Raw genomic sequence first — 24,325 nt, 5'->3', positions numbered from 1 at the left:
AAATTGCCTTTGTTATTATTATAAAAGGAATGCACTGCAAAAACTGCCAATATTTCAGAAAAGTCGAAACAAGTAAAATAAGAAAATAATTATTTCCATGTAAAACTTTCCAATCTTTTTTCTATGTGTATGTGTTTGTCTCTGTGTTGTACATATGTATCTACATGCATATATTTTATATTTTTAAAATAAAAGTGGAATCTTACAGACATTGCTTTGAAACATGCTTTTTTTTTCCATCTAAAATTATCATGGATACATTTTAGTAAATATAGATCTGCATCATCATTTTTATGCATCTCCAGCCTTCCATTGAATGGATGTGCCAATAATTTACTTAACCAGTGCCTAATTGCTTGTAATTTAGGTTGTTTAGGGGCACAGTATGTACCCCTTTTGCTGTAATTTTTAGAAATCAATATACGATATCTACACACACACAAACTTGACACACCTTTTGAAATTTCATATATTAATGTTTGTCTTTTTTTGCATTTAAGTGGAAAGATCCATGACAGTTAAAGTGTACACTAGGAGGAGCTATAAATAATAGGGCACGGGGCCGGCCGTGGTGGCTCGCACCTATAATCCCAGCACTTTGGGAGGCGAAGGCAGGCAGATCACTTGAACTCAGGAGGTCGAGAGCAGCCTGTGCAACATGGTGAAACCCCATCTCTACAAAAAGTGCAAAAGTTAGGCAAGCGCGGTAGTGTGCGCCTATAGTCCCAGCTACTGGGGAGGCTGGGGTGGGAGGATCACTTGAGCCCAGGAGGTGGAGGTTGCAGTGAGCCAAGATGCACCACTACGCTGCAGCCTGGGTGATACAGCCAGACCCTGTCTCAATAGTAATAATAATAGAGCAAAGGCAGCTCAGGGTGAAAAGTCAAGGTATCACATCGTTGCAAACTGCCTGAGGCAGTAAATTACTTTAGGAATAACCTCCTCATACACAGGAGCTCAGATATGGTCGTTCATGGAGCAACATTGCTGCCAGGAGACCTTGTCTTTTTTTTTTCTTTTTCTTTTTTTTTTTTTTTTTTTTTTTTGAGGCAGAGTCTTGCCCTGTCACCCAGGCTAGAGTGCAGTGGTGCAATCTCGGCTCACTGCAACCTCTGCCTCCAGGTTCAAGCGATTCTCCTGCCTCAGCCTTCTAAGTAGCTGGGACAACAGGTGTGCGCCACCACACCTGGCTAATTTTTGTATTTTTAGTAGAGACGGAGTTTCACCATATTGGCCAGGCTGGTCTCGAACTCCTGGCCTCAGGTGATCTGCCCGCTTTGGCCTCCCAAAGTGTTGGAATTACAGGCGTGAGCTACCGCACCCAGCCCCCCTTGTCATTTTCTAGCCCCACCAGCCCCAGTCATTGGAATATTCCTTTCACAAAAGAAAACATTGTGTGCACATGCAGGTGTTTACAGGTGGTGCGTTCCATAATATCTCAGTATCATGAGTTCTGCCATTGAGTGAAGCTGTGTGGGAACCCAGCCAGGAGCTCACAGCGCTCGGAGGGGCTCTGAGTCACTGCTCCTCAGCTCCACACCATGGTCCAGGGCACCTTCAGGCTGTCATTGAGAAACAGTTTACTCTCAGTTTATACATAATACCAGCAAGCTTGATGGTCTGATTTCCAAGTTCAGGAAATTAGAACTCTAAGGAGGATTGTGGGGGCAGGCCTTCACAGTAAAAAGAAGTGACACCAGACTGCAGGAAAATACAGGCAAAAGCCAGAAAGCGGGGAAGCTGAAAGCCCTGCATTCTTTCTCAGTGTTTGCAAACCATAGGCACCACCCATGATGATGGGGCAATCAGTTTAGTGAATCCTGACCAACATTTTAAACAACGGAAGACAAGAGATCACAGTGCTTTTTAGATAGCGAAGATAAGTATTATCTTTGGGAACTTGTCTCTCATCTACATATCTGTAATACTAGGTTGCACTGTAAAATTCATTTCTTAAGGTAAATCAGGGTCAAAAAGTTTGACAGCTGCAGTCGTAGGCTCTAAAGTCATAATTTTATAGCAATTAATGCCTGTAACAGTGACTTGGAGTTATCAAAAAAGGATCAGTAACATTCAAAGTATACCACTTAAGAAATCAAAATACAGTGAAATGGCCGGGCATGGTGGCTCATGCCTGTAATTCCAGCACTTTGGGAGGCTGAGGCAGGCAGATCACCTGAGGTCAGGAGTTTGAGACCAGCCTGGCCAACATGGCAAAATCCTGTCTGTACTGAAAATACAAAATTAGCTGGGCGTGGTGGCATGCGCCTGTAATCCCAGCTACTTGGGAGACTGAGGAAGGAGAATCGCTTGAACCTGAGAGGCAGAGATGACAGTGAGCCGAGATTGCACAACTGTGCTCCAGCCTGGGTGACAGAGCAAGGCTCCACCCCAAAAAGAAAAAAGAAAAAAGAAACAAAAAAAAAGTACAGTGGAATGAAGATCTTTTGGAAAGAGCCCTGTTCCAATGTGGCTACATCTTTTTAAAGATTTGGCATTATAAATGTTAAATGGAAAGCCTTTCTACCTTCTCCCTAACTTGAACCACAAACAACTTTTTAGAAACACCAAATTTGATGCATATTTAATATAAAGATATTCACTTTCCAGATATGCCTAGTAAGGTATACATATATCTTTGTAATTCAGATTAAGAGATATTTCTTTTGTTCATGCAAAAAAATGTATTTAAAACACACAGCAAAGTTTCTATGCTCTGGCTAGGCACTAGCCTGCAAAGATGGCTGAGACTCAGAACCTGCTCTCAGGGAACTTCAGTCCAGTGGTCTGCATTCCAGTCAACCCACATCTAAGACTTTTACCATAAAGTCATCTTTCAAACTGCAATGCAGTACAGGCTAAGGCTGGCTGACATTGATAGTCACTCTCCCCCAAAATCTGGTGTATGGCCAAGCGCGGTGGCTCACGCCTGTAATCTCAGCACTTTGGAAGGCCAAGACAGGTGGATCACTTGACCCCAGGAGACCAGCCTGAGCAGCATGGCAAAACTCCATCTCCACAAAAAAATAATAAAAATTAGCCAGACATGGTTATGCATGCCTGTGGTTCCAGCTACTCAAGAGGCTGAAGTGGGAGGATCACTTGAGCCCAGGAGGTCAAGGCTGCAGTGAGCAATGGTCACACCACAGCACTCCGTCCTGGGCGACAGAGCGAGACTCTGTCTCAAAAAAAAAAAAAAATTTATTTTTTAAAAAGAAAAATCTAGCATATGTGGTCCCATCAATGCAAAACTGACATTGTGACATCAGTTACAACGTCTTGGTTTGTGGGCCACATCACAAAGGATTAAGCCAAAATCTAGTTGCTGGTATGATCAGGCAAGACTGGCTTAGCCCCTGTGAATCCAGGTAACAGGGCATAAGTGAGGCATGTTGAGTCGAGTGCGGACACTACTGGGAAGTCTGCATGGCAAGGTCAGGCACTAGAACCCAAGCATTGAAGCCAAGCCTGCAACCAGTAGCAGCCACAGCTACCAACATGCTTTCCTTGCTTCTGTATCTCCCAAAAGCTCAGGCGCCATCCTGTGTTGGCTCCATCCTCTTTTTGGCCAGCTTTCCACATGTTCAGACCGTGCTGGTCCCTGCCCAGCTTCCTCCTCCACATATGGAGTCTGATACGGCTGCCTTCACTCGGAGGAGTATAAACATCCAGGGCGGCCGGGCGCGGTGGCTCAAGCCTGTAATCCCAGCACTTTGGGAGGCCGAGACGGGCGGATCACAAGGTCAGGAGATCGAGACCATCCTGGCTAACATGGTGAAACCTCGTCTCTACTAAAAATACAAAAAACTAGCCGGGCGAGGTGGCGGGCGCCTGTAGTCCCAGCTACTCGGGAGGCTGAGGCAGGAGAATGGCGTGAACCCGGGAGGCGGAGCTTGCACTGAGCTGAGACCCGGCCACTGCACTCCAGCCTGGGCGACAGAGCGAGACTCCGTCTCAAAAAAAAAAAAAAAAAAAAAAAAAAAATCCAGGGCATGGGCAGGGGGCCCCAGCTTTATCCTCAATGGGCTGCATGGAATGAGCCCTCCAGCATTTCCCAAACTCCCTTCTCTATCTGCATCAGCAAAACAGCGTTTGTCTGGTCTGTGGTGGAACTGCTTTTGTTAAGCATGCAGTCTAACTACAACAGATTTCTGCTAATATTCCATATCTCCCTATTAGCGCACTTTAATTTGATATGACAAGTTCGGTAGCTAGGCCTCATGGACTTTCAGAAGTTCTGATTTTAAATAGCCTACGCTGTCTTTCCTTAATATGCCAATGCTTGTCAAATCATGTGTCCTTCTTTTTGGCTTCAAAAAAGTGGGAGTGGGGTGGGGCTCTATGATCAGAGAAGTCACATGTTACATGGAAATATACTCCTCACTTTATACCTTGCAAGCACACGAGTTTCCCTGCCAAGACTGTTCTGATTCACCTAGCACCATATTCTTCCAGTCAGCATGGATGCAAATGTCCTCTGGTTACCAAACCCACCTAAAGAAACCCCCTTGAGAGTGAGTATTCACTAGCAGTGGGAAGCACTACATATACTTCCCACCAAGCTGCAGAGCATTTCCAGTCAACAGGAGCATGTAGATTTCATTAGTCTTCATGACCTTCATAACAGTCAACGTGAAGTCCACCTTGACACGCAACTTCCCTGGCCTTTGGGTGTATGTTTTCTTATGTTGTACTATCAGGGAGAAAGAAGTGTGACAGGCAGATTCATAAGGGGGTGGTAGAATGCTCTGTAACTTCCTAACCATCACCCCCTGACAGGCTCCCCTCTGCATTCTACATTCAACATCTCTGATCCTGGCCCCGAACCTTCACTTCCTGACAGACACCTCCATTCATCGCTACCTGCAAACCTGCTGGCCATCTGCAGTAACCCACCACCCTGTCCCTCAGAGCAAATGTCCAACGCCTGCAGTGAACCTGCTTAGCCTGTGTCACTTAATAGTAATATCAGCCCAGATTCAGCTGTGAGTGTGTCCAGTTGGCATGGACAAGGGAACATGACAGTGGAAACCTACATTTGGTCCAATGTCTTCAGTGACCTGTTGCAAAGAACTCAGCAAAGGCCTAACTGTGAAACATCTGTTAGAGAAGCGATCCACCAAACCATATGCTAAGCTAGATCCCCTCTACATGTGCGTGGTGCACCATGGACATACAAGCTTCATAACGTACAGCTGTCAGGCCTGCTGGGACATTCCACTTCACTGCTTCTTAGACGGATTCGGTAAGGAACCAGGGGTTGGCATTTAGGTGAACTGATCAAATCAAAGGACAGGGTGCAAACTGGATCAAGACGATTGTTTTCCATTGAAATAGTAGCTCTGGAGTGCAGATGTCCAAAGCTCCCCCTACACTGTGGAAAGAAACCCTTCCGTGTTAGGCACATTCACTGTGAAACACTAGAAAAGCCATGAAGACAGGGAGTGTTGAGAAAATTGAGGGCGATGTTGTGCTTTTATTTTATTTAATGTTTATTTATTTTAAGAGGGAGTCTTGCTCTGCACCCAGGCTAGAGTGCAATGATCTCAGCTCACTGCAACCTCCGCTTCCCAGATTCAAGCAATTCTCCTGCCTCAGCCTCCCAAGTAGCTGGGACTACAGGCACCAGCCACCACGCCCAGCTAATTTTTGTATTTTTAGCAGAGACGGGTTTCAGCATGTTGGCCAGGCTGGTCTCGAACTCCTGACCTCAGGTGATCCACCGCCTTGGCCTCCCAAAGTGCTGGGATTACGGGCGTGAGACACCGTGCCTGGCTGAGGTTGTGCTTTTACAGTCAAACAACTCCATTGGCCATTTTAGTTTTATTATTTTCTCTGGAAGCGCCATAGAGGGAAGCAAGGAGGGCCGGGCCAGGAGTTGGAAGACTTAGTGCTGTTTGTAGTTTGCAGTGTGGCCCTGGCCAAATCACGTAGCCTCTCCAAATCCCAGTTTACTTGCCTGTGAAAATGGGAATAATAAAGTCTGCCCCTTTTAAGCTGCTTTGTGAATAATGAAGCTGCACACCAGCATACGTTACCAGCCATGAGGCTGAGACCCAGGATTGGACATCAGAAAGCTTTCCTGGGTGTGTAACTTGGAAAGTCACAGGTTTCTCTGAGCCCTGTTTCCCTCCTTTATAATGGCGGTAATAATAGCTGCCCTTACCACCTCACAGGATCAAATAATGTAATGTGCGTGAAAGAAACATAAACTGTGGGGTTTTAACCCACAGAAATCCTGGAGCTACTTTAACGGTTGCTGACCCCGAGGACAGGGCTGATTGAAGACTCACTTCTCAGCCAGGCGCGGTGGCTCACACCTATACTCCCAGCACTTTGGGAGGCCAAGGCATGTGGATCGCCTGAGGTCAGGAGTTGGAGACTGGCCTGGCCAACATGGTGAAACCATCTCTACTAAAAATACAAAAATTAGCCAGGTGCAGTGGCACGCGCCTGTAGTCCCAGATACTGGGGAGGCTGAGGCAGGAGAATCACTGAACCCAGGAGGCGGAGGTTGCAGTGAGCCAAGATGGCACCACTGCACACTCCAACACGGGCAACAGAGTGAGACTCTGCCTTAAAAAAAAAAAAAAAAAAAAAAAAAAAAAAAACGCTCATTTCTCCCTCAGGACCTGAAACTTCTCTTACTACATCCCTTCCACCCTCCTCCTTTCCCCACCTCAGACTTCTTCCTCCACTGCTCCTTCCTTGGTCTTGGATGTGCTAAGTTGCCTTTGCTCTTCTCCTGTGATGTGTCAGGCAACTGCTGCATTTCACTCCGGGGTGGCTCCATTTCAGATCCCAGTGAAACAGTTTCTATATATAGTGGGTAATAAAATGTGGGTTACTTTGAGAGGAAAGAGAAAGCCACCATGTGGGTTCCTGTTCACCACCATGGCGCTGGTGGCCCCAAAACCAAAGGAGCAACCTTTGCTCTCCAGAACAAATGTGAAGCTGGCCCATAGTCACCGTGGCTTTTCCAAACAGCCTGTTTCTACTTACTCATGACTTTCCCCAAAACCTGTGGAGTGGGAAGGGAGTGACATTGTATTCTTCAAATTAGATGGATGGATGGATGGATGGATGGATGGATGGATGGATGGATGGGGCATTAGATTTAAGTCCACCCAGCAATTTAAAATTTCTCACTCGGTCAGACATGTTAGCTCAAGCCTGTAACCCCAGCACTTTGGAGGCCCAGGCGGGAGGATTGCCTGAGGCCCGGAGTTCAGGACTAGCCTGGGCAACATAGTGGGATTCTGTCTCTACAAAAACTTTAAAAATGAGCCAGGCATGGTGGCAGACACCTATAGTTCCAGCTATTTGGGAGGCTGAGGCAGAAGGATTCATTGAGCCCAGGAGTTCAAGGCTGCAGTGAGCTATGATGGAACTACTGCACTCCAGCCTGGGCAAGAGCGAAACCTTGTCTCTATTTAAAACAAAAACAAAAAAAAATTTTCTCACTCTTACATCCACACACAGGTTCTCTTGGAATTGTTTTCTGAACTCCTCAGGTAACTAAAATTTTATTTGGTTAATTCTCTTGGTCCTACAATGAGATACTGCTTGATGCACTCTGGGAAAAATGGAAAAGCCTGTTAAAATAAGCAATTTAAGAAGTGTTTCTGCTGGGCATGACAGCTCATGCTTGTAATCCCAGTGCTTTGGAAGGCCAAAGCAGGAGGATCGCTTGAGGCCAGGAGTTTGAGACCAGCCTGGTGGGAAGACTCCATGTCTACAAAATATTTAAAAATTAGCCAAGTGCAGTGGTGTAGCTGCATAGGAGGCTGAATCAGGAGGATCGCTTGAGCACAGGAATTCAAGGGTGCAGTGAGCTCTGATGGCACCCCTGCACTTCAACCTAGGTAGCAGAGCAAAAGGTCTCTAAAAAAGAAGGAGCTGGGTGCGGTGGCTCATGCCTATAATCCCAGCACTTTGGGAGGCCGAGACGGGTGGATTGCTTGAGGTCAGAAGTTTGAGACCAGCCTGGCCAACATGGCGAAACCCCCGTCTCTACTAAAAATACAAAAATTAGCCATGTGTAGTGGTGCATGCCTGTAATCCCAGCTACTTAGGAGGCTGAAGCAGGAGAATCGCTTGAACCCAGGAGGCAGAGGTTGCAGTGAGCCAAGAAAGCGCCATTGCACTCCAGCCTGGGTGACAAAGCCAGACTCCATCTTAAGAAAAGAAGGAAGGAAGGAAGGAACGAAAGGAAAGGAGGGAGGGAGGGAGGGAGGGAAAGAGGGAAAGAGGGAAGGAAGGAGGAAAAAGAAAAGAAAGAAAGATTCAGCCAGCATGTCCCTTTCTTTTTCTATGGGATTTACCAACTGACAAATTCTAGTGCTCCTGCCATCACCCCCAGATGTGCAGTAAAGCCTCCACATTTGCAACATCTAAGTCAATCTCTAAAAGATGCTTCGAGGAAGCACCCAGTTCCTTCTGCTAATAACTGCAGTGTGTCATGTGACACCTCCCCCTCCCCCAACCAGTTCTCTCTGAAAACTACCCACCCACCCCACCAATAAAGTAGCATGACGTCTGTCCTTCAGCTGCCAATATCTACATTTCCTTCAAGGTGGTAATCTTTTGCTTTTGTTATTTAAGTTCTTTTTTATTCTTAATTGTTACCCAATTGCTTTGGGGTTTGCATAAACAGTTAACGAAAACACCCGCACGAGGCAGCCAGTTCGCTTTCTGTGCTTGTTGTTCTTGGCACTGGGTCAGTTCTAAGAACTTCTGGTGTCCAACTGGTAGGACCTGAAACTCTGTGTTTAACAAGTGCCTGTAGTCAAAACAGTTGGCGTGTGCAAGCACGGATAGCTGGTATTGACTGCAGCTGGTCAGCCGTCGGGCTGTGCACCGTGCAGAATACCGAATCACGTTGCTCTGTTTTGGGGCTGGGCTTTTGTTGTTGTTTAGTCGTTGCGATTTTTTTCCTCCTTTTTCTTTCTGTCTCTCTTTTTTTTTTTTTTTTTTTTAATGACATCCGTGCTAATGTGGATCGCGTCAGGTTCCAAAAGTACAACATGTTTACAGTCGTCGTAGCATCAGATTAAGTTGGCAGCCTGAGTCTCTCTGTAAGTGGTTTTAGTTTACATTTCTTCTTCTAGCAGGATGTTTTGCATAATTTTGCTGATCCTAGGTTATTTATAGACTTTTTTTGAAGAAACGGGGATGCATAAGAGTTTCTGTTCCAACTATGGAAAGTGAAATTTGTTTCTCCACTTAGAGAAACGGCAGTCTATGTGCAGCAGAGGGTTATTTTAGCTTCTGATGATTAATTTCTTAGGGGTCACTTGATAACATTTCAGAGAGTCCTAGGACGTGTTGTTTTCCTTTAGTCGTTCACAAACGGAGTAAAATGAAAGTAATGATGCCATTTCCTCTGGGGCGCTCCTCGAGGGTGGATGCAGTGATTGGGTATTGTTTCAAACGTCTGAAATGAGTTTACAGTGGTTGTTTTGTCAAACTGCCGCTAGCAGTGGCATTTGGTGACCCAAAACCTGCCCGAGGGCTAGTCTGCAGGACTCAGAGTCATGGGGGAGGGGACCGGAGGAAGGACAGACACAGGGAAGTTACTGGATCTTAGTTTGTCCCCACCTAAATGACAGTGATATGCAGATGTTTATCACATTTTTAAAAGGATGATTGACTGCAAGATGGCATACCGGCTCATGCTTTATCTGTGTGATTTTCTGGCCTGGTGGTAGCATCTTTGGGGGCCCATGTGCATGTTTTGAATAAGAACTAAAGCTTAGCGAAAACACTAAGCCAGAATTAGCACTCTATAAAAGGGTTTCCCGTAATATTTACTAGAACAGTTGGCTAAAAATTACCGTGCTTGGCCCACTGAATGGCTGTGTAATTAAATCAGCCCTTGATATCGTACCTTGAGCACCTCCCATCTCGGAGTCTGCAGCTCCTGGAATTTGCATGAGTAAGTAGCGCGTTCATCAGCATAATGAGTGTGGAGTCCCAGTCTAATGGTCCAGGAGAACCTTGTAAATGAGACACTTCATTGTGCCTCGGGTTAAATATTTTAAATTAAACAAATCGAAAAAGAAGGAGAAGACGACAAACATCATTTAGGCTTCACGGAAGGCCTTCTGAGGAGCGGGTCTGCTTAGAACCAGGACCTTGAGTCCCACACAGATGGGTCCATCCCCACCCCCAGCATCACATGAATGAGAACGGACAGTGAAAACGGAAATTTCCAAGGTGGTAAATGTGACCGTTAGGCTGAGGCTTGACATAGTTCTAACTGCTGAGTGCTGTCAAGAGAGGATTTCTTTTCTTCTCCATGTTTCTCTCATTCATATGAATGCTTTTTTTTTGCTGGGCACAGTGGCGCATGCTTGTAATCCCAGCACTTTGGGAGGTCGAGGCGGGCGGATCACCTGAGGTCGGGAGTTCGAGACCAGCCTGACCAACATGGAGAAACCCTGTCTCTACTAAAAATACAAAAAATTAGCTGGGTGTGGTGGCACATGCCTGTAATCCCAGCTACTCAGAAGGCTGAGGCAGGAGAATTGCTAGAACCCGGGAGGCAGAGGTTGCTGTGAGCCAAGATCGCACCATTGCACCCCAGCCTGGGCAACAAGAGCAAAACTCCATCTCAAAAAAAAAAAGTGCCTTGTCTCCTCTAACCTTGCAGAAAATAATGATGAGGCTTCCTTGCTTTAGGTCTTTGACGTTTAGAGTGTGTCCTGTGCTTTCTCACACTGGCCCCACTAAGCTGGTGGGGGCCAAGTCCAGCCCTTTGGTCCTAGGAGGGAAAGCCTGGCTTTGAGGCCTGGCTCACACAGGGGAGCTGAGAAGCTAAAACTCAGGCTCGGACATGATCCATCGGACCTTCGCCTCCTCATGCCCCCATTTGCTGTGGGCTAACTAGCTATGACGTGATGCTAAGGGACTCTTTGTTCTAATTTGATTCAAACCTGCCCCTGTGTATGGGGCCTCTGTTCCACCTCCCTGTGCCTCCTCCGTGTGTCTGGTTGGGACCAGGAGGACTTTAGGCCCACCTTCGGAAGGTGTCAGGCTTGAGGTGTGTGTTGGTTTGTATGCATCTCAGCAAGGTATGATTATAGGGGCTCCCCCGGCTGTGTCAATAACCCCCACAGCCCAAGTGAATGGAAAGATGTGAAGAGAACCTAAAGGCCTTTTGTTGGAGCTAGGAGGAGTGGCAGTGAATACTGAAAGGCTTTTGCATTTGAATGAGCCAAACCCGCCCACCCTGCCATCCTTGGGAAAGTAAAGGCCCCTCAGCTCTGTCTCCTAGAGCACGTTGCCCCTCCCAGGCCCTCCAGACACTGGTCTGCCAATACCTTAGAAGCACCCTCCTTCCTCACTTTGATTCCTCCCTCCAGCCCAGCCCCAATGACATAGCTGCTGTTAAAACATAATTGATCCGGAGCAGCTGGGCCCCTTAGCAGCAGTGAGCATTTGTGAGCCCACCCCTTCTCTCCTGGACCCTGGGGAATGGTTCTGTCCACCCTACACTCCAGGAAGACCGAGGCACCCAGGCAGAACCTAGAGACCAGTGAATTCCCCGCCAAAGGCAGCACTGGGCCAGATGGTCTGTGTAATTTCGTCAAACCATTGAGAGTCTGCTAACAGTGACCTCACTTTGCCATTAGTCCATTCACCCCCAAGGTCTTGTCTTTTCTGGAACAACACCCATGACATATAGATTAATTAGAACGAGTAATCAGATTACTTTTTGGGTAAGAGGTGAAACAAGAAAGTAAGCTGATAAAAGGAGTTGGTCACTCCTAGACTATGGCCTGGAGTCATAACTTTTCAGACCAGCTACTCACACCTGCTCCTTGTACTTGTAGAGTACCTCAGCTTCAGGTCTTCAGGACAGGCAGACTTTGCCAGTTGTCAGCAATTAGGAGATTTGTCTCACCTTGACCTTGCTGTTACTGACCATGGGTTCTTGGGTACTCGGTGCAATAGAAATTGACATGAGGCCAAAAGAGCCTTCCCAGACAAGGCTTCATTGGAGCTTATGCCCGGGCATAAGGTAGAGAGAGAGAAATCCGTGACTGACCCTCTGAAAAGAGCCCATTGGGATTTTTTCTTCTTTTTTTTTTTTAATTGACACAGGGTATTGCTCTGTGTTGCCCAGGCTAGAGTGCAGTGGCATGATCACGGCTCACTGCAACCTCTACCTCCTGGACCCAGGTGATCCTCCCACCTCACCCTCCCAAGTAGCTGGGGCTACAGGCACATGCCACCATGCCCAGCTAAGTTATGTATTTTTAGTAGAGATGGGGGTTCCTCCATGTTCCCCATGCTGGTCTCAAACTCCTGAGCTCAAGCCATCCGCCCGCCTCAGCCTCCCAAAGTGCTGGGATTACAGGCATGAGCCACCGCACCCAGCCCCAGTTGAGATTTTTTTATTAGGTGAAGCACAGGAATTGATATCAGGGTAGGGTATGCAGGCTGGGCTGGGCAAAGCATGTGAGGGGGTAGGGTATGCAAGTCAATGTATCTGGTTGTGATGATTGTCTTGAGTCATGGGCCATCTGGTGGTCTGGCTGGCAACAACAAGGCTGTAAATCAGTTGTTCAGCATTCCTTCCTGAGGTGGGACACTCTGCAACCTTGGTTCCATATTTTGGATCTCTTAAGTCCAGTTCCTGGAATTATTTAAGTAAAAGGCATGGTTAAACATTATAAGAGCACCGAAGAACAATATAGAATAGCTGTTTTCTTTGTATGACTAAAGCCTTGGAGTGAGTGGGTATGGTGTCAGTGAGGTAGTGGTGTGGGTCTCGCAGTCAGTGGGAATGCATGAAAGAATGCTCTCGTGCGGGTAGCTGAAGCCAGGCTGCATTTCTGCTCTGTCACACTGCTCTGAAACACAGCCCAAGGAGGAGGATGCATCTCCTGGGCCTCTGCCTCCATCCTGTACTTTTTCTCCCTGATCTGGTGAACTTGCATGGTTTTTAGGTGAACCAATTGTCTTGGTACGGTAGGGCTGTCATAACAAAATGAAACAGCCTGGGTAGCTTCAACAACCAAAGTTTATTTTCTCACAATTCTGGAAGCTGGAGGTCCAAGATTCAGGTGGCGGCAAGTTTGGTTTCTCCTGAGGCCTCTTCTTGGTTTGCAGATGGCTGCCCTCTTGCCGCCTCTTCATGTGATCCACCCTCTGGACTTGTGCCATTGTCGTCCCTTCCTTTTCTTAAGGACACCTATCCTATTGGATTAGGGCCCCATCCTAATGGCCTCATTTTAACTTAGTCACCTCTTCAAAGACTTTCTCTCCAAATGTGCTTATATTCTCAGGTACTAGGGATTAAGACTTCAACATATGAAGTCTGAAGTGGACAAATTTAACCCATAACACCAATTGACCAAGCCTGGTCCTGCCTCAGCCTCAGAACACTGCAGGAACCTCCATGGGGTACAGATTCATCTGTGAGTTTTTTCCTCTCATGCATCCGTTTATAGAACCAGGCACCATCTCTGTGTGGGTGCATAGTCAAAGGAAATGCAATGAGAGAAAGACAGGAATATGTTTAAAAGTCATCAGTGGCTATGAAAGTCTGAATTCGCTTTCATGTAGCTTATAATGATTCTTAGGTGACTGTGGCAGCCCACCTGTCTCAAGAGAGACTCTTATTAGGGATAGGTTGAGTAAGGGAAGCTTGTGGACCAGTAGGCTCCAGAAACGATGTCAGGAATTGTTACCGTCCCTTCTGGGGCCCTTCCCTCCCATCGCCTTTCTGGGCCAACTCCCTGATCTGTTAATAGATTCATTGGCATAAACCTCTCAGTGTCTTGCCAACAATTACATATAGATACAGACGGTGCCTGACTTACAATGGTTCGACTTATGATTTTTTGGTTTCAAGATGGTACAGAAGTGTCATGCATTCCGTAGAAACTGTACGTCAAGTACCCATGTAACCATTCTGTTTTTCATTTTCAATATAGTATGCAATACATTACATGAGATATTCAGCACTGTATTATAAAATAGGCTTTGTGTTAGGGGATTCTGCCCAACTGCAGCTTATGTTCTGAGCACATTTAAGATAGGGTAGGCTAAGGCTATGATGTTCAGTAGGTTATTGTATTCAATGCATTTTTTTTTTTTTTTTTTTTTTTTGAGATGGACTTTCACTCTCGTCACCCAGGCTGGAGTGCAATGGTACAATCCTAGCTCACTGCAACCTCCACCTCCCGGGTTCAAGGGATTCTCCTGCCTCAGCCTCCCACGTAGCTGGGATTACAGGCGCCCACCACCATACCCTGCTAATTTTTGTATTTTTAGTAGAGATGGGGTTTCACCATGTTGGCCAGGCCGGTCTTGAACTCCTGACCTCAGGTGATCCGCCTGCCTCAGCCTCCCAAAGTGCTGGGATTACAGGCATGAGCCACTGTGCCCGGCCCTTAAATGCATTTTTGACTTACGATATTTTCAATTTATGATGGGTTTATCCAGATATAATCCCATTGCAAGTCAGAGAGCATCTGTTTTTTTTTTTTTTTTTAATCTGCCCTTAGTGTTCATTCCCCCTGGAAGTTGGGAAACTAACCTTAGATGGATGAGGAGAGGAAAATTCATTTATGTTAGTTGTTGCCTCCCATCTTAATGCTGCTTTCTTCCCAGAGGCATGTGGTTGGCCATGCCATTTCCTCTCCTTCTTCCCCTGCTGTGGAATATCCTTGATCCTGAGATTCTAAAGGCCAACAGGTGGCCTGTGACCATGCTTTGCAAAATGTTTCCAAGATTGGTTTTTAGTGAAGACCATTTCTTCCCTGAAGACACCAACATCCTCAGCTGGAGTGAGAACAGGGTTTCTGAGAGCCTGCCCTGAGAATGTCAGAGCCTAAAGCCTGGTGTTCTTAGAAACCGCCATCCATGATGGAAGCTCAGGGATTGACTGGGTCAAGTCATAGGGGAGCTAAAAGCAACCCTTGTGGCCCTTCATCACCTGCCGGTTCCCTGCTGCTAATACTCAGGTCCTGGTCTACAAGGGGACCCTGTAGAGAAAGTGTGTTCCCACAGGCTAAGGGGCCCCTCTGCGAGTATGGTAGGAAGACCCACTACTTTTTCTTTATAAAGCCAGCTTCGGCTTTGGTCTGAGATGAGAGAGGAGGTGATTGCTACCAGGAGAGGAGATCAGGAATCTCATTATCGAAGTAATCCAGCTGCTGTGTGCTGAAAGACCTGTTCCTCCTGGCAGCCTGAGTACATCTATAAGTTCCTCCTTGGCTTCTCAGGCAGGTTTCTGCCAATGGAAATGGTATCTTGACTTACTTATAACAGTAATCATCATACTATTCTTTTATGTTTGCATAGTCTGACTCAACTTTGAAACCTCTTTTACATGCCTCATGTCATTGACTCTTCCCTATAGCACAGGAGAGGGGAGGTACTGCTAACCTCAGAGCATGGACATTCTGGAAGGAGAGCCGGGATTTAGACTCCAGCTCTTAGATGTCAGTGCTCCTTCTATTGATTACAGCTTTCTAATGTCTGTATATGGTTGCCAGTAAGGAAGGTAGTTTGGGATTGGAGAACCATTTATTATTGTTTTCTCTTCTCCATACTAAAGGCAGTGTTGGACTGCTCATTGTGTGTAATACCCTGCTTGAAGAGCTTCGCACTTAACCTTCACAACCAACAGTAAGAGGAGGCCTATCATTAGTCCCATTCGTCACAGTCACCCACGAGGTCCTACCAGGGAGATGAAGAAATGTGGGCCACATGAGACACCTGCCCTGAATGGCACATGGTTCAGTACAACCACACCTCAAAAGTGCTGTTCAAAGGCCACTGTTGCACCAAAGGATGTATCAAGTTGCCCGCTTGGGCCTGCCCTCTTCCATGTTGTATATGAGTACTTAGAAGAAGATTGGCATTGATGGCAGGCTGATCAAGTTTTCAGGTGGTAGATTTGGGAGGGAGAGAAGATTATGTTAATGAATCAGAGTCCAAAAAGATCTCAACAGACTGGTGCAGTAGACTGAATCCAACAAGATGACATTTTTAAAGGATACCTGTGGATCTGCAGCTTGGCAGCAAAATGTGTGAAATAAAACTTAGAGATGAGGCAGCTATCAGAAATAAAAAATCTAGATTGGATCTCTGGCTGCATTAATAGGAGAATAATGTCTAGAACAGATCTATAGGAGCTGGTCAGACCCCACCTGTAATGCTCTCCCTTCTGAGCTCCATGGTCTGTGAAGAACAAGGGGAGCCAAGAGAACCGAGATTGAGGAGTAATTAAAATGATGTTTTGTAAGGAATCGCATAAAAAGACATCTCAGGATGTTTAGCCTGAGAGAAGGAAGTTTCAAGGAACAAATATTTGGCAAGATGTTCCATGGAAGGGGGATTAGAGTGGTTCATAGTGACTCCCACAACGCAGACATGGGAATCGTGAGTGGTCATTACACGGGAGTTTGGCATAAAAGAGAACTCTCCAACAGTCGGGACTGAACTCGGGAGGTGCCACTAAACTGGCACACCGCTTACCTGGCTCACCGCTTACCTGGCACACTGCTTACCTGATGCACCACCCTAGATGGAGCCTGCAGTGAAGCCGTGCCTGGCAGACCCTGGGCAGGAGTGTGGGTGAGCGACTGCACTCCTAGAGAAGGGGGCCTGCAGAGAATGGTTACCTGTGGGTTTTTTCTTGCCAGTTGCGAGTCTGTTAGTCCCAGCTTCAAGGTCTAAGACCTGAGTCCGTGGGAGAATGATGATCTGTTTATGGAAATGGCAGCTGTATCAGGGATGAATGAGCAGGTTGGCAAGAGGAAGAGCTGTGCCTCAGTGTCCCATTTGTAAATAGCTAGTGGAGCCTGTGTTCATGTGTGTGTATGTGCGTGTGTTTGCGTGTGGTGGTGTTGGTAGTGGTAGTCGTTTGAATTCAGGGGTTTTTTTTGTTTGTTCTGAGACGGAGTCTCGCTCTGTCACCCAGGCTGGAGTGCAATGGTACAATCTCAGCTCACTACAACCTCCATCTCCCGAGTTTAAGCGATTCTGCCTCAGCCTCCTGAGTATCTGGGATTACAAGTGTGCACCACTGCACCTGGCTAATTTTTGTATTTTTTAGTAGAGACAAGGTTTCACCATGTAGGCCAGGTGGGTCTTGAACGCCTGACCTCAAGTGATCTGCCCACCCCGGCCTCCCAAAGTTCTGGAATTACAGGCGTGACCCACTGCATCTGACCCTGAATTCAGGTTTTCTTTATTTTATGAAGTAAAGGCACTAAAAACAAAACAATACCCCCTAAAGAGTAACAAAGCACCACAACCAATCTATCTTCATTATCGATACGTAAAGGAGATTCTAACACAGAAATGTAGGGAGGACGTAAACTCAGAAAAATCTGTATGTACATGTGCATGTATATGCGTGTGTGTGTTTATGTATCACATTGTTTAAGACAGCACTTCTTTGTAGACCCAAATTGGTAGCATTAGTGTTTGGGAACTGCTGTCTTAGAGTGCCTGTTTGCTGTATCCTGCTGGCTGCCTTAATTACCTTAACTTAAAAATTACCTCCTTTAAGTGATTTCAGAAAGGGTTTTAAAGGTAACTCAGTTATCTTGAAACTAATTGTTCTGCTGTAGATTATCCTTGCTCTTACTTTCTGCAGGCTTTTTAAAAATTTGGATGAAATTCACAAAACATAAAGCTAACCGTTTTAAACCGAACAATTCAGTGGCATTTAGTACATTGGCAATATTGTGCAACCACCACTTCTATCTAGTTCCAAAATGTTTCATCACACTTCAAAATAAAACCTCATACCCATTAAGCAGTTATTCCGCCTCCCCCGCCACATACAGCCCCTGCTAATCACCAATCTGCTTTTCGTATCTGTGGATTTACCTATTCTGGACATTTCATTTAAATGGAATCATACTATATATATGTGTGTGTGTGTGTGTGTGTGTGTGTGTGTGTGTGTGTATGACCTTTTGTGTCTGGCTTCTTTCATTTATCATCATGTTTTTGAGACTCATTTGTGTTGTAGCATGTATCATGCTTCATTCCTTTTTATGGCTGAGTATTCTTTTATTGTATGTATGTAGCACAATTTTTGTTTATCCACTCATCCATGGATGAACATTTGGGTTGTTTCCAATTTTTTGGCTCTTATGAATAGAGCAGCTATGAACATTTGTGGACACGGATTTGTGTGAGTATCTGTTTTCAGTTCCTTTGGATATATACCTAGGAGTGGAATTTTGGTCCGTATGGTAATTCTGTATTTAACTTTTTTATTAAAAAAATTAATTGTGGTGAAATATGCTTAACGTGAAATTTACCCACCTTAATTTTTAACGTACAGTTCTGTGGCATTAAGTATCTTCACATTGTTTTGCAACCATCACCACCATCCTCTCCTGAACTCTTTGTTTTTTGTTTTGTTTTGTTTTTTGAGACAGGGTCTCGCTCTGTCACCCAGGCTGGAGTACAGTGATCTGGGCTCACTGCAACCTCCGCCTCCTGGGTTCAAGCGATCCTCCCACCTCAGCCTCCCCAGTAGTTGGGACTACAGGTACACACCACCACGCCCAGCTAATTTTTGTATTTTTTGTAGAGAAAGGGTTTTGCCGTATTACTCAGGCCAATCTCAATCTCCTGACTCAAAGTATCCTCCTGCCTCGGCCTCTCAAAATGCTGGGATTACAGGTGTGAGCCACTGTGCCCAGCCCTCTCCTGAACTCTTTATCTTGCAAAACTGAAACTCTGTACCCACTGAATAATAACTCCCTATTCCTTCTCCCTTGCAACCCCTGAAAACCGCCATTCTGTCTATGAATTTGACTATCTCGAGTACCTCATATAAGTGGAATCATACATTACTTTGTCTTTTAGTGACTGGATTATTTCACTTAGCATAGTGTCCCCAAAGTTTATCCAGGTCGTAGCATGTGTCAGAATTTCCTTTTTATGGCTGAATAACATTCCATTATAGGATTCTCCATTCATTGACAGACACTTGAGTTGCTTCCACCTTTCGCTATTGTGAGTAATACTGCTATGAATGTGGGTATACAAATATCTTTGAGATACCAATTCTTTTGCATATATATCCAGAAGTGATATTGCTAGATCGTGTGATCATGTGCTGACTCTATTTTTAATTCTTTGAGGAACTGCCATACTCGTCTTCCACAGTGGCTGTACCATTTTACATTCCCACCAACAGTGCACAAGGGATCCAACTTCCCCACATCCTCACCAAGACTTGTTATTTTCATCGTTTGTTAACATCTATCCCAGTGGGTGTGAAATGATACCTCACTGTGATTTCGATCTGCATTTCCCCAATGACTAGTGACTGGAGTCATTAGTGGGCACCACCACACCCAGCTAATGTTTGTATTTTTAGTAGAGATGGGGTTTCAACATATTGGCCAGGCTGGTCTCGAACTCCTGACCTCGTGATCCACCTGCCTCAGCCTCCCAAAGTGCTGGGATTACAGGCGTGAGCCACCACGCCCGGCCCTTTGCCCATTTTTAAATTAGATTGAGCCTGCCTGTTTTTGTATTTAGAGTTACGGTTCTAAACTTGCTGCTCTTCAGAAGCTAGAGTAAATATTGCATCTTATTATCCTAAGCCACATGTTTGCTGAGAACTTAGGCTACTTCAGGTGTAAGGCTACCAAGAGCCTACACAGGCACCAGAGATGAGGAGGGAGAGCAGGGCTGCAAGAGGCAGGGGCCAATGCTTTAGAAGGTCCAGATTGCTCTGGGAAAGCTGGCCCAAGGGCAGCCGTTGCCATCTCTGTCCTCCAGGTCATCCTGGAACTCTTTGCAGAGATACTAGGAAAGCAACTCACGTTTGTCTCTGGAAAGACTCAGGTTCCCAGGCCTCGGGCCTGCCTTTTCATCTGTGTTTCTTCTAGGTATTGCAACATCCAGCAGGCCTCTATTCCACAGTCCCCTGGGTGAGGGGAATGTGCCCAGGGGCCCTTGACCTGCTAGCCTGGGATCGGGGAACAACGCCCACAGCCTAACTCTTGGGAACAGACAATCTCCAGCCAAAGCTGCAAATGACTGAAAACGAGGGCTGGTCAGATGGGTGGTCAGCTTATACCCCCTCCACACCCCCCCCCACACTACATTCCAAACAAATGGAACTGTGGAAACTAGTTCTGCTTTGCCAGCCAGCACAGCTCCCTCCCAGTCTGAAACCGATGAATTCTCCTCAATTCTGGGAAGAAACTCTCTCAACAAGAGGGGAAAAGGAAGCCAAGAACCCAGAAGTCCAGTCATGTTCTCCCTGAATAATTCCCCCACGGGGGACTCACTGTCTCTGGCTTTGGTTATGTTTTCAAGTGACTGAAGGGATGGTCCCCACAGGAGACCGTCTTACATAGGCAGTCATTATAATGACCTGTCTAATCTCTCTAATGCCTAGTAGGCTCTGCCTAGCTTGTGGTGATCGGAGGAAGCATGTGAGCATGATGTGAGGGGGTGCTGGCTCCCCACAGTCCAGAATTCTCCAGGAAAGTCATACTTCTGAGTCTTGGAAAACTTTGTATCTTAAAGGTTTAATTTTTTTTTTTTTTTTTTTTTACTAAAAGGCATGTACCCCTTAGCTAGGGTTGATTTAATATTCATCAGGTAATAACCAGGTTTTACAAAGAAATGTTGGATGCCACACAGGAGAGGTTCTAGTAGAAGATAAAGATGCACAAAACATACTTTGCCACTGTTTTTTTTTTTTAATTGAGGTGAAATTTGCATCACAGAAAATTAACCATTTTAAAGTGTACAATTCAGTAGTATTGAGTACATTCACAATGTTGTGCCACCATCACCCCCAAAGGAGACCCTGTGCCCATTAAGCCATCACTCCCCCACCTTCTTTTCCCAGCCTGCCCCTGACAACCGCGAGTCTGCTTTCTGTCTGTATGTTTTTACCTATTCTAGACATTTCATATAAAGGGAATCATATAACATGTGGCCTTTGTGAACCATTGTTTTGGTAGGCATTCTCCCCCCTCCAAGTCTACTGTCCTTGGCCAAGATCAGGGACTAAACTTTCTAAATATCCAGAATGAATGAAAGCTCCCTGCTTAAATCAATAGTTCTAACAACCCACAAAAGTATTTTCCAATCATTATAATGACCTCTCTACTCTCTCTAAGGCATAGTGCTAGGTAATGAAGTGGACTCTGCCTATCAGGATGGACAAGCCCTGAGCGAAGGGGGAGTGGGTAAGGCCTGAGGTGTCTCCAGGCTGCCTGGGGACCCGGGACCCAGGCCAGACAAGCAGCAGCTCCGGGGCTGCGGGAAGGCCCAGCCCTGCACACACCGCGCTGGCTCTCATGCACCTCTGAGGAGCCTGCTGCCTCTGACCACACCTTGTGTGTGCGGTTCAGGAACACCCAAGTTCATCCGCCAAATTCAGGATACAACCCTGACTGTTCCGGGCTTTTCTTTCTGCCTTTCCCTAATCTCGTCTGGGCGTGCTCTCTTAAAGGGGAAGTGGTGCGTTCTGACTGGCCAGGGCCCTCATCCAGGAGCCAGGAAACGTCTACTACCACGAGTCGCGTTGCCCAGCGTGTCACTGGCTCAGCCTCCTTATCCAAACGGCAAGGCAGCCTCCCCGGGATGTGTAAGTGTGAGCGCAGGGCACGAGGGCCACACAGGACGGCGTGGGGCTGGGCGCAGGTCACGGAACAGAGATCCTGGCAGGCGGATCATGCTGGCAGCCCACAAGCCATTTAGCAAGATGAGTGTTAGCATAGACAGTGCTCTCGGTCTGTGGGCTGGAGCTGGAGCCGAGACAGGGCTGAGGCGGGGAGCGGGGAGAGTAGCTGCCTCAGAAAGAGGTCAGAAGTAGGAGGCTGGGTTGGGGACCAGTCTATTTTGGACAGCCCTTCTGGAGGCACCAGCCTCCGGCCTGAAAAGGAGTGGAGTGGAAAATTTTCTAGCACACCTTTCAGAGCACCGGGAAGCCAGCTGCAATGAACCTTCCTGGCGTGTCAACCCCACCTCCCCATGTTTATGTCCGTGTATTATCTACTCAGTGCACTTACCTACTCAGCCATTGTGTTTCTTTGTTGTTTTTATATGTACTTTGTGTTAAGACATGTTCAGGGTCCTTTCTATTCAAACTGTACAAATTGCTTGAAACTAGCACCCTGGTTTTTTCCTTCTTTCCTGTCCTCAGTGGTCCTTGTCCAGTGCGTGCACACTGCAGGCCCTGAATCAACTCGGGCAGCTGGCCCACAGGTGGACCGACCAGCTCACTAGGATGCTGGGTGGCGTGTCTGGCTGGTTTCCAGCTAGGGCTCTGTTTCCTGTGTGCCCAGAGAAATCAAGGGGAAAATGCACACCCACTCACACACACAGTCAGTTCCTAACTAAATGCCACAAGACTGGTGGCAGGAAAATAGACCTTTTGCTGTGTTTTAGGTCCCTTTCTGTCCTGTGGTTTTGTTTGTGTGGTAGCGATGGTTGATCTTAAATCATGTAAAAAGTTTTGTTTTCACCAAAATAACTCAGACCTTTTGCTTATAAAGACGGGAGAGAGAAGGGGGCCAGAAAGGAAAAAAAAAAAAAAAGTATGTGTGTCTGTACGCATATGTTGACAGGGCATAACCACACCCTACTTCAAGACAACTTCCTGTTTGCCGCTGCCAACTGCCACTCCAAGGAGAACAGAAATGGTTCCGTTATTAGTGGCTGCTGTGGGACCACGACAGTCTGTGGGGTGAGTGGCTCTGAGTGACACCATGAGCTTAGCAGTAGTGGAGACTTTTCACCTTCTCTTGTAAGAGACCATGGCCCTGTGCTGTTGAAAGTAGACGCTGGTACAGTAGAAATAAAGCAGTGGTGGCCTCTCCTATCAGCCTGTGGTCCTTAAACAGTGTGCTCCCATAGGATTCTTGTAAGTGCAATAATTTAATTCAGGGGCAGGGAGAAGGCTGAGAACTGCCTACCGAGGAAAGCTACTACCTGCGTGTGTGTTTTTAATGGACATTTTCATGTATCAGGGGAAGTTAACATTAAGCGCCTCCTGTGAGTTGGCACTGTGGTAGCCACCCCACGTGTTAGCAATCCTCCCAACACCCGTTTATTCCACAGTGAATAGAGGGAGTGTTCTTGAGGGTGAAACCCTGTGCTAAACACAGGAGATAAAAGAGTAAACAGGACACCTGCCCTCCAGGTGTGTCCAGGCACAGGACACTTAGACCAGTAAACCAGTAATTACAGCGTGTGATGTGTGCGAAGATGAGGGACTCAGTATGCTCGAGGGGCACCTGTCCTGTTGTAACTCCATGACGTGTGTATTACTGTCCCCATTTTACAGGAAAGGAGACTGGGGCTCAGGGGGTTAAGTTATTTCCCCAAGTCCCAGAGCTAATGAGTGACAGAGCTGGGATTTGAGCCCAGATCTTTCTGATTCTAAAGACAGCAGTGTTTGGTCCGCATTTCCAGTGACTCCCAAAGCTCATGGAGCATGAAAATCACCTCAGGACCTTTTTAAAAAATCACAGATTTGGGGGCCCTGGCCCTGGTGTCCAAAAGTGAAGAAGTCCCTGCTGCACTGTGTGTTCTCTGATGTGGAAGTGCAGCCTGGCACCTGCTCTGCCTCCTGCAGCCAGGATCCTCCCTCCACAGGGCCTGGCAAGCCATGAAGCCTTAGCTCAAGGCACCAGGGCAAAGGCCACTGATGCTGCCTCAAGACAGCATTGGGAAGATTCGGTCCAGCGGTTCAGGTATTTTTATTTATTTATTTTAAAATTTCAGCTTTTAGATTCAAGGGTTTAGATTCAATTCAGCTTTTAGATGTGCAGGTTTTCAGGTGTGTTTTTTGGGGTTTTTGTTTTGTTTTGTTTTTGAGACAGAGTCTCACTCTGTCGCTCAGGCTGGACTGCAGTGTCACAGTCTCGGTTCATTGCTACCTCTACCTCCCAGATTCAAGCGATTCTCCTGCCTCGGCCTCCTGAGTAGCTGGGATTATAGACACGTGCCACCACACCTGGCGAATTTTTGTATTTTTAGTAGAGACGGAGTTTTCCCATGTGGGCCAGACTGGTCTTGAACTCCTGACCTCAAGTGGTCCACCTGCCTTGGCCTCCCAAAGTGCTGGGATTACAGGTGTGAGCCACCATGCCCAGCCATTTTATCAGGTATTTTAAACATTGGGAATCCCAGCTCGTGGATCTTCTCCCTAAGATCCTGGAGTCTGTGGCTCCCCCTGTGCCCGGGTCCAGCTGTCTGCCATACCTGTCTCATCAGCGCTCTGGGGGTTATGAGGTCAGCTGTGTCATCCTAAGGTAGAATTCAACAGCTTGTCTGCAAGCTGGAGGCCCCCAGTTTTCACCAA

General features: G+C 46.6%; 1 protein-coding gene across 24 annotated transcripts in view; it reads left to right on the top strand.

Moving 5' to 3' along the window:
- The window catches only part of ATXN7L1 (ataxin 7 like 1), a 270,024-nt gene that overhangs the window by 176,200 nt on the left and 69,499 nt on the right, over positions 1-24,325 (top strand). For 4 of the 24 annotated variants that reach the window (XM_077997159.1, XM_077997158.1, XM_015134663.3 and 1 more), the window contains exon 1: positions 21,390-21,604. The exons of 13 other annotated variants lie outside the window; for them this stretch is intronic. Coding sequence is in view for 2 of the 11 variants with exons in the window: in XM_077997153.1 (XP_077853279.1) it covers positions 23,669-23,714 (46 nt within the window). In the remaining 9 variants the exon portion in view is untranslated. Of the gene's footprint in view, positions 1-8,718; positions 9,078-21,389; positions 21,605-22,586; positions 23,715-24,325 lie in introns of those variants that run through there. 7 more of the 24 variants (XM_077997157.1, XM_077997154.1, XM_015134661.3 and 4 more) reach the window with 3 other exon arrangements.

Source organism: Macaca mulatta, chromosome 3 (assembly GCF_049350105.2).
Source record: "Macaca mulatta isolate MMU2019108-1 chromosome 3, T2T-MMU8v2.0, whole genome shotgun sequence".
Classification (NCBI taxonomy): domain Eukaryota; kingdom Metazoa; phylum Chordata; class Mammalia; order Primates; family Cercopithecidae; genus Macaca; species Macaca mulatta.
This window is presented reverse-complemented; position numbering and strand designations above follow the sequence as displayed.